At 33.6% G+C, this 17255-nt stretch overlaps 2 protein-coding genes and 1 long non-coding RNA gene across 3 annotated transcripts; all 3 read left to right on the forward strand.

Moving 5' to 3' along the window:
- The first annotated feature begins 1000 nt into the window (after positions 1-1000).
- Positions 1001-8248, forward strand: LOC122602610 (putative F-box protein At1g47790). Its single transcript, XM_043775210.1, has 2 exons — positions 1001-1194; positions 7082-8248. The coding sequence occupies exons 1-2, from the start codon at positions 1022-1024 to the stop codon at positions 8037-8039; spliced, it is 1131 nt and encodes a 376-aa protein (XP_043631145.1). The 5' UTR covers positions 1001-1021; the 3' UTR covers positions 8040-8248.
- Positions 8249-10516: 2268 nt separating this feature from the next.
- Positions 10517-11180, forward strand: LOC122602551. The gene is made up of 2 exons (XR_006324316.1): positions 10517-10876; positions 10961-11180. It is a non-coding gene; the product is annotated as an uncharacterized LOC122602551 (long non-coding RNA).
- A 4557-nt stretch (positions 11181-15737) lies between these two features.
- On the forward strand, positions 15738-17220 carry LOC122605664 (putative F-box protein At5g62060). The gene is made up of 2 exons (XM_043778619.1): positions 15738-15992; positions 16209-17220. Exons 1-2 carry the CDS (start codon positions 15823-15825, stop codon positions 16987-16989), a joined length of 951 nt encoding a protein of 316 aa, XP_043634554.1. The 5' UTR covers positions 15738-15822; the 3' UTR covers positions 16990-17220.
- The last annotated feature ends 35 nt before the right edge of the window (positions 17221-17255 follow it).

Genomic DNA, 17255 nt, shown 5'->3' on the forward strand with positions numbered 1-17255 from the left:
TTTAGAAAATAGAATAGGAAAGTGGAAAAACATTAAAAGAATGTTTTCTAATTTTTTATAGCAAAGTGGAAAACAGTGTTTTCTGTTTTCATGGAAAACATTGTTGAAAAACTTTAATTTTGATGAATTGAAATTTCACAAACTAACCTAGCGTATAGTTAATTATCATTATCTAAGTGTTTAACCAATACAAAACAAAAAACGTGATTTATTCGATTTTCACACATTAATGTGTTGTTAAAACACTTTAGTTATGATAACATTAATAATCTATGTTAGTTTAATGGAATTTTAATGTATCAAAATAAGTTATTTAATTTTCTTATCGTGTTCTCTATTTAAGGCTGGACATATTTGATTATTAACCTTAATTCTTAAATGGTTTAAATATACAAGCATGGTACCCGCGTTGCGGCGAATACCATGGACAAAGTTTTTTATGTCACGATTATCTTGTTTTGACTCTTAATTTTTGGTCAGTGTGTATTATTTCCTTAACTGTTTGCCAAAGAAAGATGGGGTGTTTGCCAGAAAAAGAGAACTATAAAATATGGAAGAGTAAGGGTAGAGAATAATGGAAGTGTAAGGCAAATAAGTAAATTTGTATGTCTAAAAAATTCTAAAATTTCAATACCACCCCAAAAAATTATCCGATGGTGGAGCCCGTATGCTAAAGGATTTAACTATCATACTCTATAACATATCAGCTCCTAGACCTATCACCCTCAACATCTTGTCGCTACAATATGCGGGTAATTTCCCTTGTAATTTTATAAAGGAAAAAGTATAAAATAGATTATAAACTTTGTATTATTATAAAAAGACAAAAAGATGATCAACTCAAGTAAATAAATACGAGTCCTAAAGAATTCCACGGCACAAGCATAACCGAGTTATAAAATTCGACACATCCCTATAAAAGGAATTTTGTTGAGGGTTCCAAATCTTAACCTAAATCTTAATTCCACTACCCCTGTAAAATAAAATAAGTATAGTATACAAACCCTAAAAGTTGATAAAAATGTCAGACCACATTCCTCTCGAATTGCAAGCCGAAATAATCAAAAGGGTACCTTTAAAATCATTGCTTCAATTCAGATCGGTTTCAAAAGAATGGAAGTCAGTCATCGACAGCCCCGATTTTGGTGATGATTACTGCCTCCGCCAATCGCAGCCCCGCCGTTTGCTAATAAGGTACACTGATATTGATGATGAACAATTTAGTGCTTCTGTAAACAACACATCCAGATACAAGTATGTTTTGGTTGATGACGATGATACTTTTCAGCAACACCAAATTCCTATCACCACTCTTCCCCAATCTGTTAACAATCTTATATTTTCAAGAATAGTCGGTTGTTCCCACGGCTTAGTTTGCTTTCATGCTGATGGTCTAGACAAACCCTTTTCTTGTGTTCTCTGGAATCCGTGGATTAGAAAATGTGTTGATATTCCTGTCCCTAATGTTCTGTTTACGCCCTACCGAACTATTTTAGGTTTTGGGGTTAGTCTTCAAACTAAGGACCCTAAGATTGTTAAGATTAATGGTTTTTATACTTTTGATTCTGGAATTGACACTTTAGTTCCCATCCCTTGGCGAGTTGAGGTTTTTACTTTAAGCTCGGGGACTTGGAAAACTCCATCATGTTGCCTAAATAATCTGCCTTGTCGTAACTCGATTAGGTTCCTTTGGTATCAGGTTGCTCTTGATGGGGTTATTTATTGGCTTGCTTTTGAGTGGATTAAAGTGGATGGTAGATTTCGGTATCACAATCTGATTATGTCATTTGATTTGAGTAGTGAGGGATTTGAAGAAATATGCCTCCCAGATAATTTAGCACACGCTCAGATAAATATGGCTTATTATTTATCTCTAAGCGATTGGAGTCTGTTGTCGTGCTTGAAAAGGATGGTGCTCAAACTTCTTTAGGTGTATGGGTGATGGGGCAAGGTGTTACTAAATCCTTTACAAAACTATTCAATGTTAATGTTATGACACAAGAACGACTTCATTTTATGGTATATGGATTTATGAAGAATGGCGAATCTATAATTGACCATGGATCTAATGCTCTTTTTTCTTATGACCCTTACTCTGAACGGATCAAGGATCTTGGGATTATGGGACAAAGTTTTGACATATCTGTGGAGTCCTACATGGAAACTCTACTGTTGATTGATCGATGAAATTGTCATGTTTATTTGGGCATTAATTACAGGCCATGATAATGGTTTCGACACAAATTTTGGAGCTAAGAGCATACAACCATTGGGGCAGGGACACAAGGTATGGAAATCGATGTGGAATTAACTATAGGTTAGTTGAAGTTAATGAAAAGTACTATGCATTTCATGATTTCATCTAAGTTGATTATATTTGTTAGTAGGGGGTTCAATGTGTCTAATTTTTGTTATTTTGGATCTGAAGGAAAAAAAATTGTCTAGCTATTTTTACTTATGTTTGGTGTGGTGCTAATTGTATTACACATAAAGACTATTGGGTAATGTTTAATTTGGTAGAAATAAACTGATTTATGTGAACATGATTGTTTTATAAGCTTGTCGAGTGCTGATTAATCTTTAGTTCTATACATAGTGAGCAATCTGCCTCGTAAAACAGTTTATCACTTTATCTGCAATCCTCTGACTGATGCGTTCATGTGGTTAATTTATTGTGGCGCTCATGAAAGGAGGATTGTTGCCAAGGATGCACAACCTCAAAACGTTCATTTGTGTATCATTTGATATTGATATGACTTCCCATGAGTTTGAAGCAATAGACCTCCCTGATGGATTATCACATTTTCACATGAATTTGTCTTAGATATATGAGTCAATTGTTGTGGTTGAATACCTAAGATACATGATATTGATATGACTTCACATGAATTGTTGTGGTCCTTGTTAAAACTGGGCAGCGGGTCTATGTCGATGTTGAGCCTTCTGGGCAGGGGGTCACGGATATTCTCCAAACATTTATAAATTATTTTGATTTGTGCGAACCAATTACATGAGGTAGGCCTAGTTGCCATAATGCCATCAGAAGTGAGGGAGAATGTTTTTGCACCTAGGATTACCAGGAGCTTAATTTGAGTTGCAGTTTGTTGTAATACGAGTATCAAGGTTTACTTTTTTCACATTAAACGAGCAGGAAAATTATGACAAAGTAATTTATTGAGATTTAAATGTTTTTTACGGATTGCTTATCTATTTGATAACACTTTCATTTTTCATTCAACTCCATTCTTGTTTACAATAACTGTCTAGCTTGTAGTACTGTTATACTAAATCATATGAGGCTGGCAAATCGTGTCTTAACAGGTTTTGTGCGCACAAAATTCTCAGCTTTTAAACATGAAAACGACTCATTTAACACTTGCCTTTGATGATTTGAGCATGAAAGTTATTCGTTTTATGTATCAAAAAAGTTAAATGTTGAACTTTAAAATATTAAAAACAACTACTTTTAAAAATAGAAAAAGTTGCATAGTACATTTTTTGCTTAACAGGTACCTAAGTGCCAGCCTTTTCATATCTTTCGAGTTTCATCTGATGCATGCTATGCAGTGTTTACATTTCTGAATCTTAATTTTTAATTCTGTTTGCTTTAGGTATATACGCTTACGTAAAATATGTTTATTCATATGAAGAAAACGGAAAGTGTTGCAAAAGTTACTATAACAGATCAATAGATGATTATGTGGGAGTGGCTACACTTGCTTATGAAGCCTACTCCTAAACACTTGTTCTTTATTATGCGGGTTTTAGTATTGGAAAGAAATTAGAGTTGGAATACATTTTGAATGCTTTGTATTTTAATGAATTCGGGTATAAGGCCAAGCCAAATAACGAGTTATATTTTCATGTAGTTAGTTATTTATTTATTTTTTTGTAACAACAAAGGGTAGATTTATATCACAAAGTAATACACTAGGAATGTGATAGAGATGAAATACAAGAAGTTGGATTGCATCACAAAGCCATTACGGAACAATTGCCAAACAGGGGAGCAAGCCCATTTGACCTAATTATAGCTTCCCCGGCTTGGTACGATCACCATGGTAGCAGATTTTGTTTCTATTGAGCCATTTGAACCAAAGTCCTTATTACTAAGTAATGTGGGTGGATAGCTTTTTTGTTGAGTGACAGGTTGTCGACCTAGATCAGAAGGCCCTTGATGGAATTATCTGAAGGGTATCTGACTTTCCATCAAATGGTGCTGAGTGGCCTGATACGGACTGAGGCACTGCAGGTAAGGTGCAGGGATAACAATGTTACTGATACGAGCTGACCCATGCGGTTAACCTGAAGGCGCAACCAATTTGAAGACTAATGAAAGAAAAGACCAGGTCTTTTGGAGAGCTCACGACTATCTATATTTACCCACATGCTTATGAAAAATGTGTGAAACTTAATATTAGTTTATTAGTTTATTTGTGTTAAACTTAACATATTAATTTACACACATATTAATGTGTTAAAACATATTACGAGTAATTTAAAACATATTAATTTGAAATGCTTAATAGACCTAAGAATAAGATGATATAAAATAGAGAAAATTACATTTTTGGTCCCTCAAGTTAGCAGGATTTTCAGTTATTGCCCTTAAGTTAATTAACTATAAAAAAAACCCCTGAAGTTGGTCAATTTTTTCAGTTTTGACTCCGCGACCAAACGTCGTCTATTTGGTCCGTTAAGTGAGGGACATATTCGTCATTTCATTCTCATTCTTCTTTTTCCATACTCAAACACCACCCGATCTTCATAACATCATTCTCATAATTAAACAACCCACCATTCCCAATCCAATAAAACCCTCAAATCCACAAACTTTGAATATAAAAAATCAAATCCACTTTTTCTTTTTCTCTTAGATTTGATGGATTGGAATGGGTCTATAACTAACTCATATATATTTAATATTGATATTTTGCTATGGCACATTAATTATAGTTTGATAGGAATTTATTTGTCTTGGGTTTATTTTTTATGTATATATTAGAAATATAAAAGATATTTTCTATTGGTGTTTGAGTATGGTAGAAGAAGATGAAAGCGAAATAACGAATTTGCCGATCACTTAACGAACTAATTAGACGTTGTTTGGTTGTGGAGTAAAAACTGAAAAAATTAACCAACTTCAAGGTTTTTTCTGTAATTAATTCATTTAAAGGCAATAACTGAAAATCCTGTCAACTTGAATGACCAAATATGTAATTTTCTCTATAATATATGATGAATGATAAATATTAAAAAGAGTTAATTGCACAAATCATCCTCGTGGTTTGCGTATTTTCGTGGTTTTCATCCCTTCAAGTTATTTTTAGTGGATTTCATCCTTCAACTTTACATTTTTAGTAAATTTCGTCCTTCAACTTTACTTTTTTAGTGGATTATATCCTTATGAGGAATGAAAAACACGAAAAGTGTTCAAACCTTTTAGCATCTTACATCCCTCAAAAGGGTGTAATTTACTAAAAAGGTAAAATTGAAGGACGAAATCCACTAAAAATAACTTATAGGGATGAAAACCATGAAAATGTGTAAACCACGGGGATGATTTATGCAATTAACTCTATTAAAAAAGAAAAAACTCATTACGCATATGTCAAACTTTAAAAGATTATAAATATCTCCACGTTTATGTTTTAAGCCTATCAATCTAAAATAACATATTTAAATCATCTATGACTCACATGAGAATACAAAGGATGGAGCAAAGGATGGAGCAAAGGATGGAGTTGGCGGTAGTGGCGAAAAGCTTTTATTTATAGAATAGCAGTTTACTATATATATATACTAGATTTTTGATCTGTGTGTAATATACGAGAGTTTATGACATTATCAATATTAACTGTTAATCTATTTTATTTTTAAATTTACGTTTTATTAATAAAAAATTGATCCATTATAATAAGCTTTGAACTTTATATTGAAACACTACAAAATCGTAATATATACATTGAAGTTGTAGACTGTAAAATTCTTTGCGATATTTGAATATTAAAAATTATAATATTATATTCTTATTTTATACTATAAAGAAATACTCGTAATATTTTATTCTGATATGTAACATATCCTAAATATTATGTGAATTAGAATTAGCATGGTATCCGCGTAATGCGAGTGGTGACGGAGACGACGACGGTTTAGTGGTGTCAGTAACGGGTGGTGATGACATCGACAATTGGTGTCAAGTGGTATAACTGTGTAAGTTGATGTATTCATCAAAGGTAAATTTGATAATCTCTACTAAACCTTTCCATATCGGATGTTTATTAAGGTTAATTTAGTAGTTTTACATCTAACTATTTTTTAACACTTTCTAAAAATAGGAGATTGATAATTATTATAAAGAAGTATAGATATAAAAGTAAAGTAAAGTAAAGTAACTCCCAATGCCGTCTTCCACGGGTTTTGGGTCCCAATACCGTCTTCGACGGTGTATGGGGGAGGTTGATATATAGACAGCCTTACCCTTACCAAAGGTAGAGAGACTGCTTCCAGGTTTTACCATAGGTAGAAAAGGACCTCCAGCCTTACTGGGCATGAGGATCGAATCCATAACCTCTGTTTCTAGAGGCATGAGCTCCAACCACTGATCCAACCCAGTTGGTTAAAGGAGTATAGATATAGATAGGGAAAAATCCATCTGGAAATAACTATATAATTGTACTATTGTAGTCACTTTTAAATATAAGGTAACATTCGAAGTTATCTGGTGATAAATTTCTATTGTAATTATGTGGAAAGTTCGAAAAGTATATATATTCGCCAAATCCAACTAGTTTTTGATAATTAGTCAAAAATTTAAATAAATAATTTCACACACCTGGCTCGCAATTACACTCGCCCCTATGAAAAAGAAGCTTAAAAACCCTAACAGTTCATCAAAATTCAAAATGTCAGACCACATTCCTCTCGAATTGCAAGCCGAAATAATCAAAAGGGTACCTTTAAAATCATTGCTTCAATTCAGATCGGTTTCAAAAGAATGGAAGTCAGTCATCGACAGCCCCGATTTTGGTGATGATTACTGCCTCCGCCAATCGCAGCCCCGCCGTTTGCTAATAAGGTACACTGATATTACTTCTATACTCAATGATTACAAGTATGTTTGGGTTGCTGATGATGATGATACTTTTCACCAACACCAAATTCCTAGTACCACTCTTCCGAAATCTGTTAACAATGGAATGGTTTCAAAAATAGTCGGTTGCGCTCACGGTTTATTTTGCTTCTATGGTTATGATCTAGACCATAAAAGTTATATGGCTGTTGTATGGAATCCTTGGATTAGAAAATGTGTTGATGTTCCTGTCCCTAATGTTCTGTTTGGGTGGTACGAAACTGTTTTAGGTTTCGGCGTTAGTCCTCTAACTAAGGACCCTATGATTGTTAAGATTAATAGTTACGTTGATTCTAGAATGTACTCTTCAGTTTGCACCCCTTGGCGAGTTGAGGTTTTTACTTTAAGCTCGGGGACTTGGAAAACTCCATCAGGTAGCATAAACAATCTGCCTTGTCGTGATTCGATTAGGTTTTGTTGGGGTCAAGTTGCTCTTGACGGGGTTATTTATTGGCTTGCTTTTGAATGGATTAAAGTGGATGGTAAATATCGGGATCACAATCTGATTATGTCATTTGATTTGAGTAGTGAGGGATTCCAAGAAGTATGCCTCCCAGATAATTTAGCACGCCTGTCTCATCATGACTTATCTATCACTAAGCGAATGGAGTCCGTTGTCGTGCTTGAACGGGATGCAACTAGAACTTCTTGTGGTGTATGGATGATGGGGAAAGGTGTTACTAAATCGTTTACAAAACTATTCACTGTTATGCCATGGGTGGTTTCACCTTATTTTATGATATGTGGTTTTAGGAAGAATGCCGAACCTATTGTTGACCATGGGTCCAATGCACTTTTTGCTTATGACTCTTACTCGGAACCGAAGAATCTTGTAATTGTTGGAAAAAGCTCATCCTTCTCCATGGAGCCATATATGGAAACTTTACTTTTAATTGATCAATGAATTTGTAGTATTTGTTTAGGCATAAATTGCAAAGTATGGAGCTAAGAGCATACAACCATTGGGGCAAGCACACAAGGTATGGAAATTGAAGTGTAATAAACCCATAGATTAGTTAAAGTTCATGAATAGATTTGTGCATTTCGTGTGGATTGATTATGTTTGTATGTTGAATCTGATTGTGTATGTTGAATCTGAAACTTTCTGTTCAACCTGGTAAAGCATGATTAGTCATTAACATATAATACGGTAATGTTTGGTAGAAATAAACTGATTAATGTGGACATGCTTATTTTTTAAGCATGTAATGTGCTGATTAGTCTTTACATAGTGAATATCCACGGATCAAGTAATTAATGATGACCCTTTGTATAGCTTTTAAATTTTCCTCTGAAAGTAAGGTTATACACTATATGTCCTATTTTTTGGCCTTGAGTCTCGAGAGGCCTAAACCGAGGGGGGAGGTTACTTTTGTGTTTGTTTCCCCCAAAATGGCTGTCGGAGGACATGAGCAATGAGAGTTTATCTAGAGGACTAGGGGTTTAGGACTAGTTTAATGGTTTGGAAGAGCGGGTGAGAGGATTAGGATTAGGATAGCTAGGCGACCTAAGGTCTTTTTTTTTTTTTTTTTTTTTCATAGGTTGTTTAGAAATAGTTACTGCCTTGGCTCAATCGGGATCTTTTCAGATTTTGTCATTTCTTATTTATATGTATGTTTGTCTTGGTTGTTTCCCACTACTTGTTCGACCCGCATAGTAGCCGGACCCAGCAGGTATTTCTGCTTTTCAGATTCTCGGCAGACAGGTATGATTTTCTAAACATTTCTCATTTTCCGTCTTGCACTCCTTTGTGGCCGGAGGTCCCTATGGAAGCAGTCTTTCTACCTTTGTGTAGAGGTAAGACTGTCTACAGCTTACCTCCCCCATACTACCCGTCGTCGTGGTGGTCGTCGTAGTAGTAGTAGTCGACATAGTAGTAGTAGTAGTCGTAGTAGTGTAGTGGGTGGTGGTGGTAGTAGTAGTCGTAGTAGTGTAGTGGTGGTGGTAGTAGTAGTAGTAGTAGTAATAGTAGTAGTAGTCGTAGTGGTGTAGTGGTGGTAGTAGTAGTAGTCGTAGTAGTCGTAGTAGTCGTAGTAGTGTAGTGGTGGTAGTAGTAGTCGTAGTAGTAGTAGTAGTCGTAGTGGTGGTGGTGGTGGTGGTGGTGGTGGTGGGTGGTGGCGGCGGCAGCGGCGGCGGCAGTAGTAGTAGTAGTAGTAGTCAAGTTTGTCAGGATATTCGAACGCTGGGTAGCTGTCCTGACTAGGTGTGCGTGTACAGCCCTTGTAGAGTGTTTTGCATGCCTTTGCTTTCCGGAATCCTTGAATTAGAATATCACTTTACATCAAACTATTCTTGGTCTTGGGTTGTATCCTACCATCTGTGACACTAAGCTTGTCTATAGGTAATATTTTAGTTAATCATGTTTCAAAATCGTTTACTATGCTAGTCATTGTTAGGCGTTAGCCTACTCGATTTGTTAGGTAATATTTTATTGAAAATATTTGGAGGATATATGGGATGTTAGGACAACTTAACCAACACAATAACTTTGACGCTTGAGTGATTTCAGAAGAGATCATGGATTTTTAGTAACTGCAAATTTAGTTAAAATCATACAAGTTTTTTATCTTTTGACCGTTGGTTTCTTATTTGAAGTTTAGAAGATAGTTTTCTGCGTAAAGTCTTCTAAGTTCTCTGCGTATTTTGTTGCTCCGGTAGTTTAGCATTATTAGACATGATTAGTTGGGTAACTTTTCTTTATACTTTTCTAGTCTTGACCATTACACATGGCTGGATAAAGTTGGTTCCTTTTTTTGGTATTCAAACCTTGGTTGAATGTATTAGTTACTTAGTGTGATACAATAATCCTCATTCAAAAGTCAGACTAGTTTCCAGAGAAATGATATGATTGGAATAACAAATGCCAAGGTTTCTGGATGCAATATTTCCCCTCGAAAATCAAGATAGTTTAAACAAAGGAAGTGCCTATGAAACCGACCTGATCGATTATCTTAGTGCACTGAAGGTCATTTACTTTCACAATTTAAAAGTTTCTCATTTTGTGGTGTACATAAGTATCAGTATCATTTTACTATCATTTTAGAAAATTTGATTACCACAGTGCAGACTGTAATTTTCTCACAAAAGAAGTAGAGAATTTGGGATGGCCGGTTGGGTAAGAGGTCAACGCTGGTACTTTTTTACAATCGGCTAAACACAAAACTGGTTTTTGAATGATGTTGAAGTCATGGACAACTTATTTTAAATAATCGCAGCTTCATTATCCATTGTAAGTTTAATTAAACGTGTATCCAAACATCCCCAATTGTTTGTTAATTCTATGATTTGGATTTATTAGATAATCATCAATCATGATTCAGGAGTTCCATTTTTGTTTGGATGCGAATCATTTTGGTCTGTGATTTAAGTCTTTGTGTATGTTCACCAGACTCTAAGTCACTATGTGTTCACCTTCATAATAGTGATAATACATTCATTTTTATTTCCCTCTCCTAGTTTAGTTTTGATATCAAAGGAGTGTTATTATATGGAGTTAATAAAATTGGTCATGAAGAATTGTTATCCAGAGTTAGATAAGGTAACATTATTATTAGAAGTTTTTTAGTAGATGTAAATGAAAGGCTCAAGATGATATTGGTTGTAGTACTACTAGTTATCTGTTGTTGGACAAGATTTTCATTCCAGATTCAGGTAACAGGGGAACACGCTGATAAAATTGATGCATTGAGAATCTGGCTGCTTGACAACCCACCCACTTTCTAGACATATTGTGATTCCTAAGTAAGTAGATAAATATGTGTTACGTCCCATTGTTGGATTTGCCAGTTTCACAACGTCTCATGAAAGATATATCTCTACATTTAGTTGCGAGGGATGATTTCCCATATAGTTTTATCAAGAGTTTTTATCAAGAGATGATGAAAATGATTTTACAAATAAAGAGAAGGTTGTGCATAAAGGACCATACCGTCAAGATGTGATAGTAAGTATGAAAAGTATTATCTTGTAAGTTTTCAAGCTTTGATGTACTAGGCATTTTACTTATTGCCCTGCTTCTTGGTTTATCTTTTGTGTGTGTTACGTTTCCCTGTATCGTTCTATATCTATCATGTTTTTAATTTGATTATGCTTTCTTAATCTTTCTCGAGTACACATCTTTACATTCAAATTTTATTGTTAACAAATGGTGGGGATGCTGATGATATTTCACACATATGCATTTTATCAGGTTCAAGAAAAGCCGTAGATGTTCAAATGGTAAACACTATTTAGGCAGAATCATTGTGTTTACAAGTGTTTTATTTAAGAGAAGATAGTTACATTGAAATAGTTTCCGGAAGTTAAATGATACATAAATAGGATTGAATTCTGAACCTGAACAGAATATGCTATAACAAAACTGCATTATGCTGAAGCTTGACTTATGCGATGCATGGTTTGGTGTAGCAATATTTCTTGCTGTAAGTGGCTGTCTGGTTGTATATAGTTCAAGTTTCTCATACTCAAAATAACAAGTTGGTTTATTGTAGTTGTTCGGTTTTGCCCTGAATGGATTTTAAACATCTTTTTAGCATTCTTGACTCAGCTACATCCTTATCACATTATTGCTTCAATTTGCTCTTAGTAAACATGTAAATAAGTGAAGTAAAAGAAACGAAAACGTCAGGCTCAATATCCTATCATCCTTCAACCTTTGTACAGTAATATATATATTTGAATGGGAAATGATATATCTACAATTACTTTTTTTCATCTACAACAATAAATGCATTATACAGTTGTACACTGTACTATAAAACATGTACAATTGTTGTAGATGGATAAAAAGTAATGTAGATGTATCACTCACCTATTTGAATATTTCTGATGCATCCATTAATTTATTTGTTCTTAATAAAATACGAGAGCAAGTACCCGCGCGTTACGGCGGTGAGATGGTGGGGTGATAGGTCATAGAGTGTGATAGCCAAATGCCTTAACCGTACGGGCTCCGCTTCGGATTTAAAAATTCATCGAAAGTATATCGAATGACATCTCTAATGAAAGAGCATTAAATTTTAAGAACACCCATATAATTTTTATAATTTATCGATGTTCGGTTTTTGAGATAAAAAAAATAATTGGTTGAGATTTTGAGGAGAGATAAATGGTGTTAGGTAAATATAGAATTGATATATTGGCATTTTAGGAAAGTAAATGTTGAAACTTAAAATGTAAACATGGGAGATTGCTTTATAATATACTAGCCTGATGCCCGCACGTTGTGACGGCTTTACGGTGGTTACATACAAAACATGCAAGAAAAACAAAAACAAAAACACTGGTGGGAATCTGACTCCGGCGTTGGCGGAATCAGAAAAAAAAATAAAGAAAGACACTGGTGGATTTTTTTAGTTTGTGTGGATATGTGTTTCTAGGATTTGTGTTTTTTTGTGTAGAAAGGTAAGTTTGGAACAATAGAGATAAAATGGGGGTATTTTAGGAATAAAATTATGCTTAATGTGTTAATCAATCCTCTTTATAAAGGGATATTAGAAAATATAGATATAGCTTGAATGTTTGCGAATTAGAATTCACGTGACAACATTTCTCATCCATATAAATTCATTTAGCTCAAATTTGACTCAATTCAAATTTGCTAATTCGGTAATATTGACCGGCAAAAACGGTGAGTGTTACACCTGATTCTAGTCGAAACCAATTGATATATGTGTGTGTGAAATGATAAGCAAGCAAGCTAGACCCTTGATGCAAATAATCAACATCTTTAAAAAAAAAAAAAATCAACTATCATTAATACTATCGATTAATTAAAAGAAACAATAGATATAAAATATAGATTAATTAAAATATTATGAGTCCATAAAATCACCGCCAATTAGGTTGAAGACAGAAGATGGACAAGGGTGAAAATGTAAGGGGTATGTGTTAATCACTTAATCGATTAGGCTCAAGAGGGGAGAAGTTGAAAGAGATCTATTAGTGTTAGGTGGTAAAGTCTTATACTTAGAGAAAATTCGTTATAGTTCGAATTTCATTTTTTATATTTGTAGGGATGAATTATTAAAGGGGGTTTTCGAGAGCCATGAATATTATCTCAGACATGTTTGGTTTGAGCTCCGCATACTGCCCAATTGAATGTCACTATGATATCTTAAATAATTACTATTTACTAACTCGTTAAAAAAATTGTGTTAGGTAATTTTTTTTTGGTTTGAAGAAGATGAAGTCTAGGATTTCAGATCTCTTTTTGGGTAAAGGGTTGTTTTTACCCCAGGTGAGTATATATATATATATATCAACAAACCAATACAAAGCTTAGGTGATATGGTTGAGTGCCAAATCAACTAGTTATCGTACAAGACAAGGCGCGCACAACCAATCAAACTAATATTGCCATGCCACCCAAACAAAAACCCGGAAGCCTAACTATCAACTAGCGACTAGACATGTACGAAAGGTGAAGTAACTTCACTTCTAAACAGTCTCAGGTAAACTCCAAACAACCATAGCTTTCTCGACCCAATCATTCTTCTTGAAACTAAAGGTTAATAACTTGAGGCATATTGTTTGAAACACAACCTCCACCAATTGCTCCTTCATCCGCTTCCTTTTCTTAAGTAGACGAGCGTTCCTTTCTTGCCATATGTAGTAGACACACGCACCTAAAATCGTTTTCCAAACAATACCAATAAAAGATTTCTACTTTGAGTAAGGCATCATGTCTCGAATAATGTCATCCCAAATCACTGATTTTGGTTGTAACTTGGCCTTCCTGTTAACCTCCAACCAAACTTGCTTTGCAAAAGGACATTAAAAAAAAAAAGATGTGCATGTGAATCAACTTGTAACTCGCATAACGAGCACAAAAAAGATGAGATTTTAGATCTCTTGATGCTCGAAAAAATATATACATTATACATTTGAAAATCTTTGACTGAAAAAAAGAAACAAGAAGTTTTTAGGATGTTTTAATTAATACAAACAGGGGCTAATAATAATAATAACAATATTAAAGATAAGGTTAAATCAAAAAACTAGAATATTACATTAAGCCCATATAGCATGTTGATGTGATTAAAACCAGTAATTAAAACTATAGTACTACACTAAATTTTAGATCCGTGTCCAACACTGGACACGAGCTTATGATATTATCAATATTAGTTATTTATATATTTAAGTCATAAAAGCTTATAATGTTGAAAATATATTTTCAAGTAATAGTACAATAATCACAGGTTCGTCACTGTTATTATTAGTTGATACATATTGTTGGAATTGTTTGCCGTAGTCATTCTCTATTATACAATTTTTTTTAAAGCAGTTGCACCAATAATGTAATATTATTATAAAAAATAATTAAGAATTAAAATATAAACATATTTGTGATCTCGTACTTGACATTCAAGTAGATGTTTTTAATTATGATGTGAGGCCATAACACAGAGAAGTTTATTTCAATCACTCGTCCTATGATAGCTTAGATAACAATTAGGATTGTTTTCCTATTCTATGATAACAATTATGACTTTTGATTTGAGTGACAATAGTAACTTTAAACATTAATACACAAAACTAATATATATATAAAAAAAAAAAGATTTGTACCATTTTGATTGAGAGATAAAATAAATATTTAATGGAGTTCATATTAATTTGGATTTAGCTTTCAACTAACCCTCTGTTGTAGATCATGTTTTGTTCAGTGATCGTCTCATGTTCTGTGATTCCTATAGGTATCAATTTATAATATTTTCTTATAAGAAATATTTATCTTTAGTCATATAGTCGACATTGATATTTATATGTATAAATCTATATTTTACTTTTATATAATAATAAGTCGAGAAAAGTTAAAATTGAAATCTTGAGAAAGTCGAGAGATGTGATTACACGGATTGTTTATAGCATTTTAGAGATAAGATAAATTATTAAATATATAAATTTAAATGTAAAAATGTAAGTAAAAACAAATTTAAAAAGAATATACTTCTAAAACATTAAACACATATATTATATTCATCTTTTGAAATAATTTTTTTAATATAATATTTCATATGTTTAAATTGTTTTAACTAATTAAATGATTAAATTTTTTTTAAAACTTTATTCAAATTGATGGCTAAAAATAAATATAAATTAAGTATTAAGGGTTAAAGATTGTAAATTATTGATGGAAAACCAAAAAGTGTAAATTAATGAGACTTTTTTGATAAATACTAATATAATAATATATTTGGATAATGATTATCAGAATTTTTAATTTATAATTAAATTCAATGATGACATAACCGAAAGTCGATTTGATAAAATTAAGTGATTTGATTGGTTAATAAATCATTAGCTCAACTGTCTTATAGTATATATTAAAATTATTAAGCCATTAGCCATATGAACGAAATGTGGTATTGTGGACTTATGATAAACTGGTAAGTGGTAATGGCTTTAATAAAAGATGATAGATCTTGTAAAGTTAGTAAAATTAGAAACATCTTAACCTTTGGATTGAAATCAAAGGTCAAGATTCAAAGATCATCTTTTGAATCTGGTCTTTAATTTTTATTAAGCGGTAGATTAAACAACTTTATTATAAATAACTATAGAGAATAAAAAAAAAATAGCATTTGGCTGTGAAATATAAACCACCTCTAGGGTTCCAAAACTTTACCCACTCTCCCTTTCCAAAATGAAATAAGAAAATTCTTAAAGTTAAGTGTATAAAAATGTCAGACAACATTCCTTTGGAATTGCAAGTCGAAATAATCAAAAGGGTTCCTGTAAAATCATTGCTTCAATTCCGGTCAGTTTCGAAACAATGGAAGTCAGTCATCGACAGCCCCCATTTTGCTGATGATTACTGCCTCCGCCATTCGCAGCCCCGTTTGCTGATAAGGTACCTTCTTTATGAACAAAATGAAGAATTTACATTAAATCCGGCTGATTTTGGTCCCGACATTCGAAAATACAAGTATGTTTCTGTTAATGATGATGATGATGATACATTTGAGCATCACCAAATTTCTCTTCCCAAATCACTTAACAATTTTAGCGATTCAAGAATGGTCGGTTGCTCTGACGGCTTATTTTGCTTGTATGGTTTTGATGCCAGTGACAGAAGTCCAATGGCTGTTGTATGGAATCCTTGGATTAGAAAATGTGTTGATGTTCCTGTCCCTAATGTTCTGTTTGGTTCGTACCAAGTAGTTTTAGGTTTTGGGGTTAGTCCTCTAACTAAGGACCCTATGATTGTTAAGATTGTTAGTAGTTTTCTTGATCCTGAAGCTCACATGTCAGTCCCAATCCCGTGGCGAGTTGAGGTTTTTAGTTTAAGCTCGGGGACTTGGAAAACTCCATCATGTAGCGGAAACAATCTGCCTTGTCGCAATTCGATTAGGCTTTGTTGGAGTCAAGTTGCTTTTGACGGGGTTATTTATTGGCTTGCTAGTGAGACGACTACCGTGAATGGTAGATTGCGGCGTAACAATCTGATTATGTCATTTGATATGAGTAGTGAGGGATTTGAAGAAGTATGCCTCCCAGATTATTTAGCACGCCTAATCATTTATGATTTATCAATCTTTAAGCGAATGGAGTCCGTTGTCGTGCTTGAAATGGATGATACTAGAACTTATTTTGGTGTATGGATGATGGAGCAAGGGGTTACTAAATCCTTTACAAAACTATTCACTGTTATGACACCGGGTGGTTCACTTTTTTGTAGATTACGTGGATTTATGAAGAATGGCGAACCTATTGTTGACCATGGATCTGATGCACTTTTTGCTTATGGCTCTTACTCGGAACCGATCAAGGATCTTGGGATTGTGGGAGATAGTGAAAGCTTCGACGTGAATTCTTACATGGAAACTCTACTTTTGATTGATCAATGAAATTAGGGCATAAATTGCAGGCCATGATAATGGTTGCTTTGCAAAGTAGGAAGCCAAGAGCACACAAGGTATGGAAACTGAAGTGGAATTAAACCATAGATTAGTGTAAGTTCATGAAATGTTGAATGCATTTCATATGGATTAGTTATGTTTGTTAGTAGTTTAATTATAATTTTGTTATGTTGAATTTGGAAAAAAAAATAAAAAATATATGTGAGCGATATTTACTTACATTACTACTTCCTGGATACTTTCTTTATGTGATA

Source organism: Erigeron canadensis, chromosome 6 (genome assembly GCF_010389155.1).
Source record: "Erigeron canadensis isolate Cc75 chromosome 6, C_canadensis_v1, whole genome shotgun sequence".
Classification (NCBI taxonomy): domain Eukaryota; kingdom Viridiplantae; phylum Streptophyta; class Magnoliopsida; order Asterales; family Asteraceae; genus Erigeron; species Erigeron canadensis.